Source organism: Muntiacus reevesi, chromosome 1 (assembly GCF_963930625.1).
Source record: "Muntiacus reevesi chromosome 1, mMunRee1.1, whole genome shotgun sequence".
Taxonomy (NCBI): Eukaryota; Metazoa; Chordata; class Mammalia; order Artiodactyla; family Cervidae; genus Muntiacus; species Muntiacus reevesi.
Window position 1 is genome coordinate 204777821 of NC_089249.1, and position 17027 is coordinate 204794847.

At 37.1% G+C, this 17027-nt stretch overlaps 1 protein-coding gene across 1 annotated transcript in view; it reads right to left on the reverse strand.

The window, feature by feature from the left end:
- The window catches only part of CCDC192 (coiled-coil domain containing 192), a 192823-nt gene extending 176410 nt beyond the window's left edge, over window positions 1-16413 (reverse strand). The window contains 2 exon segments of the mRNA XM_065934333.1: window positions 16241-16292; window positions 16368-16413. Of these exon segments, the coding sequence (XP_065790405.1) occupies window positions 16241-16292; window positions 16368-16399 (84 nt within the window). The 5' untranslated portion in view covers window positions 16400-16413.
- Between the last annotated feature and the right edge of the window lie 614 nt (window positions 16414-17027).

The following is a 17027-nucleotide window of genomic DNA, read 5'->3' on the forward strand; positions in this document are numbered from 1 at the left end:
ATGTGGGTTCATGTTATATTACAGAATGTGTTCTTTGACTTAAAACAGCCCTCTGGCATTTTGATTTTATGGGTGGATTTCTTAAAACTTTGGGTATCATACACCTCTTTGACTAACTAATGATATCTATCAATTCTCCTACCAGAAAAAAAAAAAAAAAAAAAACCTTTGTACATGCTTGCACACACACACACACGTGCACGTGCTATAAGCACACAGTTTCACATTTACTTTCAAGATGCTTAAGTGTTTTTCTCAATGCTATTTGTGTAACCCAAATTATATATTCCTTGTTTAGAGGGAATAGTGTATTCCAGCACCTTTGCTTTATATTCTAAAATAAAATACCAAATATTAATGAACGAGGGTATGAATAGGTTATTGTTGCCTCTATTGTAAATCATGCAGATGAACAAGAGAGTAATTTGCTCTTCCTAGAGATACCCCAGACTCAAAAGAATCAGAATGGCTCTTCTCTTTGGACACTAGAGCAAGAAACATACCTTCCCAGGGAAGCCTGGTTCTTGTAACTGAGTCACACTAGTAAACCTGTCATGCTGACGGTGAAGTAAAGATTTTAATAATGAGAATATATTTATTTCATAATAGAAAAAGAGAAAGGATGTAGCAAGGTGATTTGCTGTTAAAAGTGATTTTTGTTTTTTTCTGTCTAAATCATGATTGTTTATTGGACTCAACTTCATCATAAACAACCAAATAAATATTTTATCAGCAAGGAAGAGGTGACGAGAGGTTGGGTAGGCAGCTAATAGGGTCTGCCATGAACAGCACGCATCACTGATAAACTTTTTCAGTTTTTTTGCCATTGATGTGAATTTCTTTACTCTGGGAATAAGTAAGCTTTTCATAGAGCTTTCATGTGATTTATCTTATATTTATAATGGCTTTTCTTTCCAGTTCTTCTACTGTCAGAGGGAAAAACCATTTTTTCAACATCAGAGATGAAACCGGCTGTTAAGCATTAGTAATGAGTTTGTGTCTTCGGATGAGATGGTATCTTTGAAACCCTAGGGCTAAAGTCAACAGCTTTGTGTTCATTGTCTTATTTTGTCTTTTCTGCACAAGCAAGGTGGGCCAGTGCACATTGAACCTTCTGCTTGCCAAACATCTGCTGATTGATCTTCCCCAATAAATCAATTTAGACTGGGTTTGTTCTGAAACGACTGGGAGCAGGGAGAGTAATTCTGAAATAGTGTTAGATGTTGCTGAAAGAAAAACAAGCAGCACTGGGTATTTTCTGTGATTCTTGGTTGATAATCAAGGTACATAGGAAATATCTTGAGGACTGTAACCTTTGATTATTCCTCATTGATTAACACTTGCCAATGAGAAGGATTGAATGCATTTCTGATGTTTGTAGGTACTAAAATATTATGTATTGTGTAGTTTTATGAACAATTGGTCTTGAGTTTTATCCATGCTACAGTCATCTACCAAAACATTAGTAGCATGTTTTCAGAGACTTTAAAACATAATTTCCCCCTCTGTCTGTGGATACCCTGACCCATTTTTCAAATTGCTTCAATGTTTATAACATTTGCTGCTATCTTTTACTAATTAATTTTTACTATAGTTTATTCACAATATTGTGTAAGTTTTGGGTGTACAGTAAAATGAATCAGTTTTACATACATCCACTCTTTTTCAAGTTCTTTTCCATATAGATCATTACAGAGTATTGAGAAGAGTTCCCTGTGCTATATAGTAGATCCTTATTAGTTGTCTGTTTTATATATGGTAGTGTATATACGTCAGTACCAGTCTCCCAGCTCATCCCACCCCTAACTTCCCTTCTTGGTAACTGTAAGTTTGTTTTCTAAGTCTGTGAGTCCGTTTCTGCTTTGCAGATAAGTTCACTTATACCCTTTTACAGATTCCACGTAGAAGTGATATGATATTTTTCTTTCTCTGACTCTCATTACTCAATATGACAGTCTTGAAGTCTATCATGTTGCAAATGGGCATTTTTTTCTTTTTTATGGCCAAGGAATATTCCATTGTATATATGTAGCACATCTTCTTTATCCATTCCTCTGTTGATGGACTTGAAGTTTGCTTCCGTGTCCTGGTTACTGTAAATAGTGTTGCAATGAACACTGGGGCATATGTTATCTTTTCTAGTTATGGTTTTCTCTGGTATATGCCCAGGAGTGGGATGGCTGGGTCATATGGTAGCTCTTCTTTTAGCTTCTTTAAGGAACCTCCATATTATTCTCTATAGTGGCTGTACCAATTTACATTTCCACCAAGGAGATTTCCCTTTTCTCTACACCATATCCAGCATTTGTAATTTGTGTTTTTGATAATGGCCATTCTGACTGATGTGAGGTGATACCTCATTATAGTTTTGATTTGCATTTCTCTAGTAATTAGTGATGTTGAGCATCTTTTCACGTACTTTTTGGCTACCTACATGTCTTCTTTGGAGACATGTCTATTTAGATCTTCTGCCCATTTTGTGATTGAATTTTGATATTAAGTTGCATAAGCTGTTTGTACATTTTCGAGATTAATCCCTTGTTGATTGCTTCATTTATAAATATTTTCTCCCATTCTGTGGGTTGTCTTTTGATTTTGTTTGTGTTTTCCTTTGCTGTGAAAAAGTTTTTAAGTTTGATTACCTTCCAAAAAAATGATTTTAATTTTTTTTTTAAATAAAGGAGAGGATGAAATGAGGAAATGCTATTTAATAGATAGGTATAGAGTTTTGGATTTGCAAAATTAAAAGTTATGCATATCAGTTGCACAAAAACATGAACATGCCTTACACTACTGAACTGTAAATTAATAATGCTTAAAATGGTCAATTTTATGTTTTATATATATATATTTATCACAGATAAAATTTTAAATAACCTATAAAACAAATGTATAGAGCAGATAAGTTATGGCATGAAGGAATTAGTATGAATTGTGATTAATATTATTGTGAAAAAGAACTGCAAAAGAGATTGCACAAAATAAAAACTGTGAAATTTAAGAAAAGGAAAAAGCATAGTAAAGTACTCTCATGAAGGAAAAGATTTTGATTCCTTTAGTTTAAAACATTTACCAAATATTATTTGTTTTAAATTTTTATTTAGTGGGACATTTAATAATGCAAATACTTCCCCTGTTTGTAAGGATAATGCTTTATACAACTGAGTTTTTAGTGACAGGATTATTTATTTTCTCAGACATCATTTCCAACTGGATTTTGAATATTTAGGTATGTTGACCAACAATGTTTTCATCCTCCCAGTGTATCCCAGTGGTTCAGTAAATGTATATGCCTGTGAGAAGGATTTTCAGCTCAGCTTATGTGTAAGGTGATAGAATTTTATTGCCCAAATGGCATTTTTTCAAATTTAGTTTTGTGAATAAATTTTTGCTATTCTGTATGTAATCAGCAACAAATGATTTATGATTGATGTTGTTCAAAGTGAAGGTAATTTTTTGTCTACTGGTGAATTTTAGATTCCACATAAGTAAACTTTTAGAAAAAATTTTAAATTGTTAACTTGCAGTGGTTAAAAACTTGAAGACTCTAATGATGCTCTTCCCAAAACCTAGCAAGGAAATCCTTAGTTGAACTTGATGTTCCATGAGAAACCTTTTCCATGATCAGCCTCCCCCTCCTTCAACCCAGCCTGGCATTTGCTCAGACTCCCCTCTTTACCAAGATCTGAAGGAGAAATGTGATGCATCCTTTTGGATCAGATAAAAGTGTAGCCACAATTTCCATAGTACATTCCATTGTGATAAGGTAAGCAGAGGACAGATGAGAGAGCTCTCTTTTGCTGTAAATTTCCACTTCTTTTAAGGTCTCCCAGTCAAAATATTACTAAGAGGCATGGCCACATATCAGAGAAGATGGCAGAGCTTGCTCAGTGGGACCCAGCTGCTTGTGAAATGACGAGATCATTATATCTAATTCATCTTGCACTCTGCAATGGCCATTTGTCATGCCTTGTCTTTCCCTGTTTGGAGTATTTCCCATGTCATGAACCCCATCTCCCCAAAGAATAAGCCAGGAGCTCCCACTCCGGCCTCCTTTGCCCCTCCATGCCCCATTGTAGGCACGTGACTTAGGCTCCCCACGTCTGACACAGCAGCCTGAGGATTCAGCATAAATGAGAGTGATGTGAAAGGTGCAAAATAGAATGGAATCTGACTGGGTGAGCAGGGTCGTTCTGTTTTCAGAGGCCGCAGTGACAGGAGGCAGATGCAGTAACATCTCCGGGACTTCCCTTAGCAGTCCAGTGGTTAAGAACTTCACTTTCCATGTCAATGTATGACAAGACCCACTGCGGTATTGTAAAGTGATTAGCCTCCAACTAATAAAAATAAATGAAAACAAAAACAAAAACTTCACTTTCCAATTCCAGAAGTGCAGATTGGATCCCAGGTAGGGGAGCTAACATCCCACATGCCTTGCAGTCCAAAAGCCAAAACAAAACAGAAACAATATTGTAACAAGTTCAATAAAGATATTTTAAAAATGGTGCACATCAAAAAAAAAAAAAATCTTAAAAAAAGAAGTAACATCTTAAAGGAAGTAGGAGGGGCTGTGGGGCCTTTGCCCAGTGGCGGCAGTAGTAGGTTCTCTACCAGAATCTGACAGGGAAGTTGGGTGTAGTCTCTGAGACCGATTCTCTGGCTCTCCTAGGCATCCTCTGAAATCCACTTTCTCCTGAATACTAACTGGAATGGGTTCTGTTGGTTTCAAATGTGAATCTGACTGATTGCTACTTGTTTGACTTTAAGTAAGTAATTTAATTATCCTGAGCCTCCACTTCCTCCTCTCTAAAAAATGGAGGAAATGCTAACTCACCGAGGGCTGCCATGGTGATTAAATGTGGTCATGTGGAAAAATGCTTAGCATAATGCTTGACCCATAGAGGGAAGTTGCTTTGTTTTATTTATTTATTTTTTAATCATCTTTTTAAGCTCTAGATTTTATGTTTCTGTGGTATAGCTCCTGGGAACTTACAGCTAAGGAAAGAACCTGAGCTCTTGAGCATAAGGACCAGAAACTCTTAGTATCTGTTAGTAACTCTTAGTATCTTAGCATCTGGCATTGATATCATGTAGCTGCATCTTCCCTGGTGGCTCAGCCAGTAAAGAATCTGCCTACAACACAGGAGACTGCCTGCAATGCAGGAGACCTGGGTTGTGGGTTGCCATTTCCATTTCATTTCAACCCACTTCAACCCATTCCATTGCCATTTCCTTCTCCAGGGATCTTCCTGACCCAGAGATTGAAACTTCATCTCCCACATCTGCCTTATAGGCAGATTCTTTACCACTACGCCACTGGGGAAGCCCTAGAGAAGATATAGTATTACAGTTTATTTACCTCTTTATTTAAAACCTTTAATGTGGCTACTAGAAAATTTTAAATTAGATATTTGACTTTCAAACTTTTAGATCAAGACTTCTGAGAGACTTAGGTGAATGTCCTCAGTCATGAAACAGTAAATGAAACACATACCTCTAAAGATAAAAAGGAGACGCTCATACAGGACAGGCTATATCACACAGAATTTTGTAACAGAACTTGAACTTTCCTACTGTGTTAAGGAAATGTGTGACAGTATCCTGCTGTATCTTATAACAGTGATGTGCCAAAAGTTTTGCTTGGTAATAGCTAGATTTGCTATGTTTAAATTTTAAACCTATGCCTTTATTCTTCTGTCAAGTATTTGAAAATAATTTTAAAAATGAAAAAAATTTAGATGAGTTTATTTAATCCAGATGGTCAGTAATGATGATTATTTTCCTAGTATACTGAGGGTTAAGAACTTGAGTAATTTGAAAATTACCTTATGGGTACTAATCTGTTTGCTTGTTTGTTTTTTTACCACAAAGCAGTTCTGAAATTGGACCATTCAGGTCTCAGCATTACATGTTAAACAGTCACAAAGTTATTATGGGAGACTTTTTATAGATTTTCAGAACATAATTGTCAGAAAAGAATGTAAGAACACATTTGAAGGCAAAAGGCCAAATGCAGCTTTACTCAGGAGGAGAAAAATTAATAAGATTCAGAATATAGTTACTACCACGGACATAGATATTTCTATTTTAAGAAAGATTCCAAGTAGAAATAGCCCCTAGGGAAAGCAGACTGTTCTAGAATTTATAGTATTTTCCTTAGGCATTTGAAGCAGGCAAAACAGGGCTTACTTTTTCCCAAAGAATGTTTCTGAACTACATCTAATTTTAAAATGTCTTACAATTTAATTTTCCTTTGCATTAAATATATGATTCAAGAACATTTTCTTCCCTAACTGAAAAATGTGACCGGCTATTCAATAACAAACACATGAGAAGCATTCATGTATTGACTGACTGCCATTGGTAGGTCCAGAGCTAAAGCCTGGAGATAAAGCTGAGTTCATCAAATTTTCTACCCTCCAGTAGCTCATAATGTGAAAAAAGAATTGAGAAAAGGAGGACAGATACTCAGATAAGTGGACTCCAATATTACAGGGATGAGAAAGGAGAAAGGAAAAAGACATGTATTGAGCAACATCACTGGGCCATGAATTTTCAATATACTATGTCCCCCAAATTTAGATAATATAAAAGATATAAAAATGAAAGTGAGAATCATTAGAATTTTACCACCCAGAGGTTGCTACATGTTATGGACTGAAGGTGTGTGTTCCAGGCCCCCTCAAATTCATATGTTGAAGCTCTAACACCCAATGTAATAGTATTAGGACATGGGGCCTCTGGGAGGTCATTAGATTTCAATGAAGTCATCAGCGTGGTGTCCTTGTGATGGGATTAGTGTCCCTGTAAGATGAAATCAGAGAACTCTCTCTGTCTGTTACCTCTCCCTTCCTTCCCCCTTTGACCCATGTGAGGATATAGCAACAAGGCAACTGTTTGCAAGCTAGTACCCAATCCTGCTATCACCCTCATCTCTGACTTTCCAGCCTCTAGGGTTGTGGGAAATCAGTGTCTGTGTTTTAAGCCACCCAGTCTGTGGTATTTTGTTATGGCAGCCTGAGCAGACTTAGACGCCACATTTGGTATATAATCTTCTAGGCTTGTGTGTGTATGTACCTGAAGATGAATAACATATAAAACATTCATACTATACATGGTTATATGTGGTTAAATTATGATCATCTTCAGTTAATAGAATTTCATAAGTATCTATATTTGAATAATAAAGTCATTTCTCACCAATTTTAACTTTAAAAGCTACCATAACTTTCAATGGTCACAATAAATTTTACCATGTGCACAGGCAGTTTCTCCCACTATTGGTCAAACCTGTAATAAGCATATATGTGCATCTTTGACCTTGTTTTTCTAATAGTATAAATGGAAAAAGTGGTTACTGGATTTTAAAGATTATATACTTGATACATATTTAAGATTACATCCTCCAACTTCATCCTCCCACCCATGACATGAAAATCAGACTTTTCTTATACCCTTGACAATAATGATATTTTCAATACTTTCTATGTCTGTCAAACTTACAGGTAAACATGATATCTAAGTTCAAAATTTTTTATTTCTTTGCCTCTATTTGGATCTCTTATTGGGTATTTGTATGTCTTCTTTATAAAGTAGAAATTTTGTCCTTTGTCCATTTTCAATTTAAAGGCTAATCTTTTCCTCATTGATTTAATATGAGACCTTAATATATGAAGAATATTATATTGTAATAGATGCTACAAATATGTACTAATATTTATTTTGAATATTTATAAGTACTTCTTATGGGTTAGAATAGTGGTGTACTTTCTTATGAGATACAGAATTTCTGGAGACTCAATTATCTTTTCATCTTTGTGCATTAGTGCATAACTTTGTTTGAGGGGAGAGTGAAGTTTTTGCAGAAGCAAAATCTAATCATAACTTGGAGAAACATTCCATTTCTCTGAACCTCATTAAGTACAGATAATACATCACTTTGACTCAAATTATTAGACATATTTTGAAATAACTGATTCACTCTGATACCTTACCTAAATTAAACAGCTCAGCTATTGACATGATGACCTGGAGCTATTATTCCCAGCAGCAAATTTCAGTTTAACAAAACCATCAAAACAAATTGAGCTGATGTTATCCAACCTGCCTGATGAGACTGAGGGCAGCCAGAGGCCAGACTTTATCCCTGAGAGCCTGCATCCTTGTGCTTCTCATCCCCAGGTCACCCCACTCACTGCCAACTTCTCTCCAAGCACCCAAAGACAGCCTCCCAAAGGGAGACTGACTCCTAGATTGAATAACTGACCTGAACCCTTCAGGGGATAGTCTCTCTCAAGGAAATCTAGATGTTTGGGAAAGTGTTTTTCTTCAGATGACAGCAGTTGAAGTGTGCGCTCATAGTCAGACTGATTGATTCCATGGTCCCCAAAGCACATTTTTCCCTTGCCCTGTCTTCCTCTGATCTGAACGTTCAGGTTTCAGAAAATGAGCAAATTATACATGAAACTTGGGTTTTCTAGGTGGCACAGTGGTAAAGAATCTGCCTGCAGGAGACACAAGAGACATGGGTTCCTTCCCTGGAAGGGGAAGATCCCCTAGAGGAAGAAATTGCAACCCACTCCAGTATTCTTGCCTGGAAAATTCTATTGACTGAGGAGCCTGATGGGCTACAGTCCATGGGGTCACAGTCAGACATGATTGAGCCACATACATGAAACCTGAGTTTATCCAGAATATTTATTCAGAGTAACCCTTAAATTCAACTAATATATTTAACCTTTATATAGTCATATAGTCATATATATTTAACTTTTGTCCCCTTTTTACATTTCAAAACTTCCTTCCTTTTGTGTGTATACACACACTTCTTAACATTTCCATTCTTACAGGGAAAAAAAAATGTCAGCACAAATTACCATGCTTTCTCCCAAAATAATGCCTGTTGTTTGGAACTTTTTGCCATTTGAAGAAGCCAAATAGAGAAAAAAATGTCATGGGCATCTGATGAAACAAATTTGCAGACACTCAAATACTTCAGTTTACAGAGGTCCTTTGCGCCACCGATGCTTCTTGGGGACATTCTGGAAAACAGTCTATCTGTAAACAATCTGTTTCAGTGCCACATGTTTTCTAAATTTCTTTGCCTGTTGACATTTTTTAAAAGGAACATATTTGCATGTGAAAACAGGACCTTTTGTTTCTTATACATTTACTCTGTTAGAAAAATTAAAAACAAAACAGGTCGTCTTGCCTAACGGCTTATGAAGGAGCGTTTTGTAAAGGACACTTCCTAGTTCTTTGACCAATCTTATTTTAAACTACTCTTTTTAAACTCTCTCTATTAACTCTTAAGCTGGATAGAACTTGTTATTAAAATGAAAAGTTCTGGAGGAAACGTTTTATTTTGTATCTAACTATAGCATTTCCTTTCTTAGGTTTAATTATTTTCTTATTTATGTCTAGCTTTATATTGCCGTAATATTTTTTGTTTGTTTTTGGCTGCACCAGTTCTTAGTTATGGCATGCGGGCTCTTCTCTTTGGTGCATGGGCTTCTCTAGGCATGAGGGTTCAGTAGTTGTGGCTCCTGGGCTTAGCTGCCCTCAGCATGTGAGACCTTAGCTCCCTTTCCTGGGACTGAACTCGTGACTCCTGCATTGGAAGGTGGATTCTTAACCACTGGACCACCAGGGAAGTCCCCAGTATTGCTGTAATTTTTGTCCACCAGAATATTTCGGAAAATTCTTCTAGCACACTATATGATTTCCCTTGCCCAGTCCTTGAAGTTGTTTCTGGCCATGTGACTTCTCTGGGTAATGAAGCCGGAGAAGCCATGGTGTGCGTCACTTCCGGGCTGAGCACTCTGCACACTCTCTTCCCACTGCTGCCTGCCTGGATCGCAGCAGGGCACTCCAGGCAAGGCTCCCATCCAGAGGTCCCTTAGAAACAACGATTAAGTGTCCCTCTGCCTCCCAGTGTGGACAGGTATTGTGAAGAAGAAGTGAATCATTCAGATAAATATAATATTAAGATAAGCCATTAGCCAATTGCAGCTAATATCCTTCCAAAACTTTAATGAAGTTTTGATATTTCTTGATAGTAGCCAAAGGTGGGGGGGGAAATATATATATATTTCTCACCAATGATGCCATCACTACCACCTCTCTATGTACTGCTTGACCTGAACTCTCTGTTGAAGTTGTTGCCTGTAGAATTTAGGTTATTAAACTAGTTGAACTTTTGAGATGATTATATAGGGACAACAGTGGGATAGGAGCAAGAAAGCCTGACCTGGATCAGTGCCTTATTTCTTGCAAGATATCGATATAAAAGTCATTACATGAGAGGTTGAACAGTGTGTAGAAATTCAGGCTAACATTCGTGTTCCAGCATCGGAGGAGCTAACATTACTCATCCAGATATAGTAATATTGGGGATATTAGATACTATCTAGATAAACTAGCATATATCCCTAGAAATAAAGTTTTTATTTCTATACTATTCATGTTCTTTTATGGGTGAAAAATCCAGTTGTTAGTTTGAAACCATGAAAATGACTATGCTTTTAAAAGTTTATTTACTTTTGGCTGTGGTTGGGTCTTTGTTGCTGTGCAGGCTCTTTTCTAGTTGTGGCAATGGGGGGCTACTCTCTAGCTGCAGTGCACGGGCTTCTCATTGCAGTGGCTTTTCTTGTGGAGTACAGACTCTAGTGCACTTGGGCTCAGTAGTTGAGGCTCCTGGGCTCCAGAGCACAGGCTCAGTCGTTGTGGCACACCAGCTTTAGTTGCTCCCAGCCATGTGAGATCTTCCCTGATTAGGGATCAAACCCATGTGTCCTGCATTGACAGGTGGATCCTTCACCATTGAGCCACCAGAGAAGTTCTACCATGCTTTATTAAATGAAATGTTTTACTTTCTTAAAGTTTGCAGATTTTTATTAAATCTCTCACATCAAGAAAGATTTGTCTGAAGGACTATCAAAGTTGCAGAGACCGTTTCTATTCATGTCTTTTGTCTTGCCCTCAGTTACAGCACAATGACTGCTTTGCATTTCTTGTGAATTCCCATTCACAAAACCTCATTCATTCAATTAGACTTATTCTGGTTGTGTTATTCTATGGGGTTAAGAGTTCCAGGGTTACAGACTCTCAGAGATTTGGCTACAGAAGGCTTTTTGGAGATGGCTCTTATAAGCAACACCTATAACGAAGAAAAGAAGCAGAAATGCAACAGCAGCCTGAGCTGATTCCATTAGCGAGTTGGCCCGGCTCCCTTCAGGATTGCCCTCAAAAAAAGGGACCCAGGTCTTGCAGCCCTGCATCAACCAATCACTGGATGCAGGTTGACCCATGAACGGGGATGACTTTGGAGCAATGGAGTGCCTTCATCCAAGTAAAATTCTTGGTGATAGACTCAGCTGCTTGTCATCTCAGGCAAAATTAACTCAAAGTAAATCATAGATCTAAATGTGAAACCTAAAACTATAAACCTTCTGGTAGAAAAAAGAAAATATTTGTGACCTTGGGCAAAGATTTTTTAAATCAGATAGCAAAAGCATGATCCATGACAGTACAAATTGATAGATTAGACTTCATCAAAATTAATAACTTCTGCTCTTCTAAAGACACTTCTAAGAGAATGAAAACACTAACCATAGACTGAAGAAAATACCTGCAAAACATACATCTGAAAAATTACATGTATCTAGAATATATAAAGAACTTTCAAAACCCAATGACAAGAAACAAACAACACAACTTAAAAATTTGTGTTGGACAAAACATTTCAATAGATATGTCACCAAATGAGATAGAAGGATGGCAAATAGATGAAAAGGTGCTCAAACACCATTAGTTATTGAGGAAATGAACATTAAAACCACAATGAGATACCACCTCACCTATTAGAATGGCTAAACTTAAAAGGCTGACCTTACCAGAATCAGAGAGAATATTAATAAATTAAAACTTTCATACACTGCTAGTGGGAATGTTACATGATGCTACAAATTTGGAAAATAGTTTGGGAGTTGTTAAGAAAGTTAAAAATACAGCTTACCATGTGATTCAACCATTTCACTCTTAGGGATTTACCCAAGAGGAAAGAAAGCATATGTCCATACAAAGATTTGTACATGAACATTTATAGCAGCTTTATTTGTAAAAGGTCAAAAGCTGGAAATAGCCTAAATGTCAGTCAGTGGGTGAAGGCATAAGCAAACTGGTGCATTCAGTGCAGTGGAATACTATTTAGCAATAAAAATTAATTATTAATTGCACACTAAAATGTGGATGAAGTTCAAGATAATTTTGCTGAATGAAAGAAGTCAGTAAAAAGTTGCATATTGTATGACTTTATTTATATAAAGCTCAAGGAAATGCAAAACAATACATAAGGACATGAAACATGCTTCCTTGGAAATTAGGTGGGAAGGAATGAGTAAGAGGGATTATAAAAGAGCATGAGAAAGTTCTGGGAGTGATGGAAAGATCATTATCTTGACTGGGATGGTGGTTTCACATGTATATATATATGTTAAAACTCATCAACTTGTACACATTACATTGTCAAGTACACATACATTGTCAAGTATGCTTAAGGAAAAAATAGAAAGGAGTAAAGAAGATAGAAAGGAAAAAATAAAAGGAAAAGAAAGGAAACAAAATCTAAAACTGTTCTGAGATATCATTTGTTACATATTGGAGTAGTAAAATAACCTATTTCTTGTAACAGCAACAAATCTTTATATTTAAGTATACATAGAAATGCAATTCTATATTGATCTCACTGCAAGATAAGTAAGAATGTCTCCTTTAAATCATTTGAAATGTTCATTTAAAATACAAGCAATATTTAACAACTGTAATTCATTAGTGATTTGAAAGTTTGCTTATTAAAGCGAAGAATCTTTTGAAAGCTATTTCAGAATGCTAAAATTTAAAAATATCAGAAATGTGACCAAATATATGCTTCCTGCAAAACTAATGCTATGTTATACCTAGTACTAGAAGAATAGAAGTTATGCAATTTGACACAATTTAAGGCATTCTTGTCTTTCCCAGTTTGTCAAATGTAGTATTTTAAAAGCTAATTTAAGCTTGTTTCATAAAATTGACTTCCTATATAGTGTGCTATGAACTTGACCTTATGAATTAAAAAATTTTAAAGTGCTTTAATATTTTGGGCTCTTGATAATTCTTTAATGAAGTCATCACTGAATTACAATTTGAGCCCTAAATGGCTTATGAGGTTTCATAATAAGCCTAGTTTTGTAAAATGAGTGAAATAGTTCATACATATTCTAGCATTATTGAATTTGTAGCCACACTCTCATTTCTGGATGTGCCACTCCAGATAACGAAAGGTCATGTGATGTTTTTACATTGTTCATTTCTGTGTCACAGTTTTCAGGGATAGTTCACAGGGAGAAGCCCTGAGTCGGGTATTTGGTTCAGTCACGGCTCCTCGCAACAGAACTTTTATTTCCTAAACAGTTTCCAGTGAGGTGACTTATAAGCACTAGATGTTCTTTGTCAGAGGATGTTAAAATGAAGCAAAGGCAACAGTTCAAATAACATTCTAATATGGTCCAGATAAACAGGGGTAACCTGGCACCTGAAAAGTGGATCTACGTAAATTCTCACTGGATGACACCATAATGTTCTTGCTCTCCAGTTAACATATGACTCGCCCATCACTCAACAACTGAACTCTCCCTCAACCTCCTTGACTTTAAATTTCTTAATTCCTAAGGTGATAATAATAATATTCATGGAGCAGGAGGAGGAGGAGAAGAAAAGTACAATAGTGATGATTCTAAAAAATCCACTCCCATGTGCTGCTGTAACAATTCAGAGGGACAACATCTGTCAGTTACCTAGTGCTTTGCCTGGAACTCAGTCCAATTGTTCTGTTTCAGATGGTATTGAGTGAATGCCGTTTTGATATCACAAACTTTCTCTCAGGGACATAGAGATGAATGGGTCTTCCCAGGTGGCGCTAGTGGTAAAGAAACTGCAGGAAACGTAAGAGACAAGAGTTCGATCCCTAGGTTGGCTGAAGGAGGGCATGGCAACCCACTCCAGTACTCTTGCCCGGAGAATCCCTCGGACAGAGGAGCCTGGTGGGCTACGGTCCATAGGGTTGCACAGAGTCGGATATAACTGAAGCCAGTTAGCTGCAGAGATGAATAAAGACTCTAAGAATGCACAGTTTACCAGGAAAGTCAAGATGTTAAAGTACTGTTCAGAGGCCAGGTGCCACAAAGGTAGAGTGTGTTTCATTCTGCTTTGGTGCTCAAGATACCTTCAGAGAATTAAAGACATTTTTATCCTTCATCCGTTGTGATCTCTCCTAAAGCTAACCACACCTATTCAAAAGAGGCATCTGAGATTCACCTACAGTTTGGTTCCTTGTGGTACAGGGCAGAATCTGGTCTGCTAAATAATCATCCTTTGAGTTCCAAGATTTGAAGGGGGTTGTGCATTGAGGAGGCAGCACTAATTGTGACCATCCTGTGGCCTTCAAGTCTCTAATCCTACCCTCTACCTCAAGCTAAATGTATTCTTTTAGAAATGTAAAAATTTCAGTAACTAAGGCAAAAGCAGTTACTTCAAGCCCCAGGGCTCTCGACTGTGTGAAATGTAAATTGAGAGAAGATAGATTCTGAACTCCGGGAAGCTAATTGGGAGCCCTGGGCAGAAATCCTAAATGTAGTCATTGGCGCCTTGTCCTTTTCAGTGTTTTAGGCAGCCAGGGAGAGGGTTACCTCTAGGGTGTTAACTGATTAGCATTGAGAAAAGGCCGTCAACAGAGATTGGTAGGCTGAAGTCTCCCAATTTCCAAAACTCCAATTTAACTACTAGCTCAAGGGTTACAACTAACCAGAGAAAAAATGTTTTCATCTAGTGCCAGTGAGGGACACTCTTCCTTTGGACAACAAAACCATAAATAGCTCTACTACATAAGATAAAAACTCACTGAAAAATAGTAATAGAATATTCAATGGTAACTAGAGGTAGAAAAATTCTTCATTAAACTCATATTCTACTAATCTAAGTGAGTTTCCCGTTGACTTCTATTTCTTCAACAAAAACCCACCTCCTGAAAATTTCTGTGGGTTTGAGACATATGTCCAGTCTGTCTGGGACCAGAATAAATGAATTCTTAGAAAAGAGATGTTAACACTGAACAAAAATAATTGTGTGGAAGTAAGGTTCTGAATATGTACCTCACTAGATCAAATGTTCTTAGCTGATGATGCCGGAGTGGGTCATGAGTAGAAAAGCAGAATGCTGAATCCAGAAAGAAATAGCGAAACCAAAGCACAAGGTCCCATGGGCCAGAGTGTCTGTTTGAAATGAATCTATTGCTAATAGCTGTACCACTGTACACTTGTAGATAGCTTCCCAACCATTTTCATATCCCAAACATCTTATATCAAATAGACTCTTAAAGTCTCATCATCCTCATTCTACAGATGAAAAACAAGACTCGGAGAATTTAAGTGACTTGGGGTATCATTACAGCCTAATTTCTAGTCCTGCAGTCTGTCTTCTCTAGCACACTGCCTCTACATTAGAGCTGGAAAGGTTGTTCCAGAAATGTCTGTGGGCAGAGTCTAGGGGGTCCTTACTGAATCTGAATCAAGGGTGTACAGATAGCTCATCCTTTTCCTTTTTTAAAGGAAATCCTCAAACTTGCATAAAAATAGAAAGCTAGTGTAATGAGTTTCCATGAACTCATCACAGCTCTAACACTAACCCACCCAATTGTCACCTGAGGCCTCTAGGGGGACTGGTTGAGGCTTAGGTAGAAAGGACCCAGCTGCTCCAGAATGACTTGGAAGGGAATGAACTGAGAATATCGGGAAGAGACTGTGATTTAAACCCAAGCCCAAACAAACCAAGTAAGATGAGTTACCCAATCTGTTTCATGTCTAAATTCCAGAGTTTCCTCATATACTAGCAAATACTTTGAAGTAACCCAGGATGTCTATGCTTGTGCAAGACCCCAGAGAGCAGTGTGAGATCCCAAGGAAAAGCGTGACCACAGCCACCCTATGCCAACTTCCCTCCTGCCCAGCAGCATCCCCTCATTGGTACCCTGCCCACTTTAACACGTTCTACTTGGTAAAGTACATGTTTTATTTTTTTTAATGTTTACTAGTAAAATATGAAAGAGAAACTATGTTAGAAAAATCTCTACATCATTTAAAGAAGTTACAGTTTCATTAACTGTAATGCTTTTAAAAGAGAAGCTCATGAAAACCTCTTTTCTTACCGGTATTTTGTTTCTTTGTTGTGTAGTTGATGTTGAATTTCCAGATGTGGTGCTGAAATAAAGTAAGAATTTAGAATTCCAAAATTTTCTCTCAGACATGCACACACTCATACACACACATACACACCCTGCATCTAATAGATCTTTATGCTGTAACATTGGAGATGTATCTTCTAAAGTATTTCCTCCCAATGTCATTTTCTGAACATTTTTAAAGGAAGTCAAAACTAGGGAATGTAAACTTTACTTGAAGAAGATAAAATAGCCTTTAAAGGTCCTCTTGAGAATAAGCAGTCCGAACAGTACAATCTGTTCTGAAAACCTGCAAAATATCTTATTTCAACTAGAAAAAAGAAAGAAGAAAAACATATCCTATGAAACAGCAGACTTTGAGAATTCTTTGTCTCCTACACCGCTTCTCAATCAATTTCTCTTTGTCTGCTGGATTATTTCCAATAGTTTACAAACATGCTGTTATTTATTGCATCTTGAGCCCTCTTAACCCTTTAGTTTCTGCTTCATTACTCTGATCCCCATTAGAACAAAACTATATTGTCACTGTCTCTAATTCCTTTCTTCCTATTTTTTGTTAAAGCCACTCCATTCAGGCTCTCACAACTATCATTCCACAGAAATTGCACTTACTGAGTTCACTAGTGAGTCCACATTACTGTAACCAGTGGTCATGTGTCACAGTTCATCTTAACAACTTTTGACATGATTCAAGACTCCCTGCTTGCAATGCATTCTTCACTTGGCTCCCAAGACATCCTAAGGTCCCAGACTT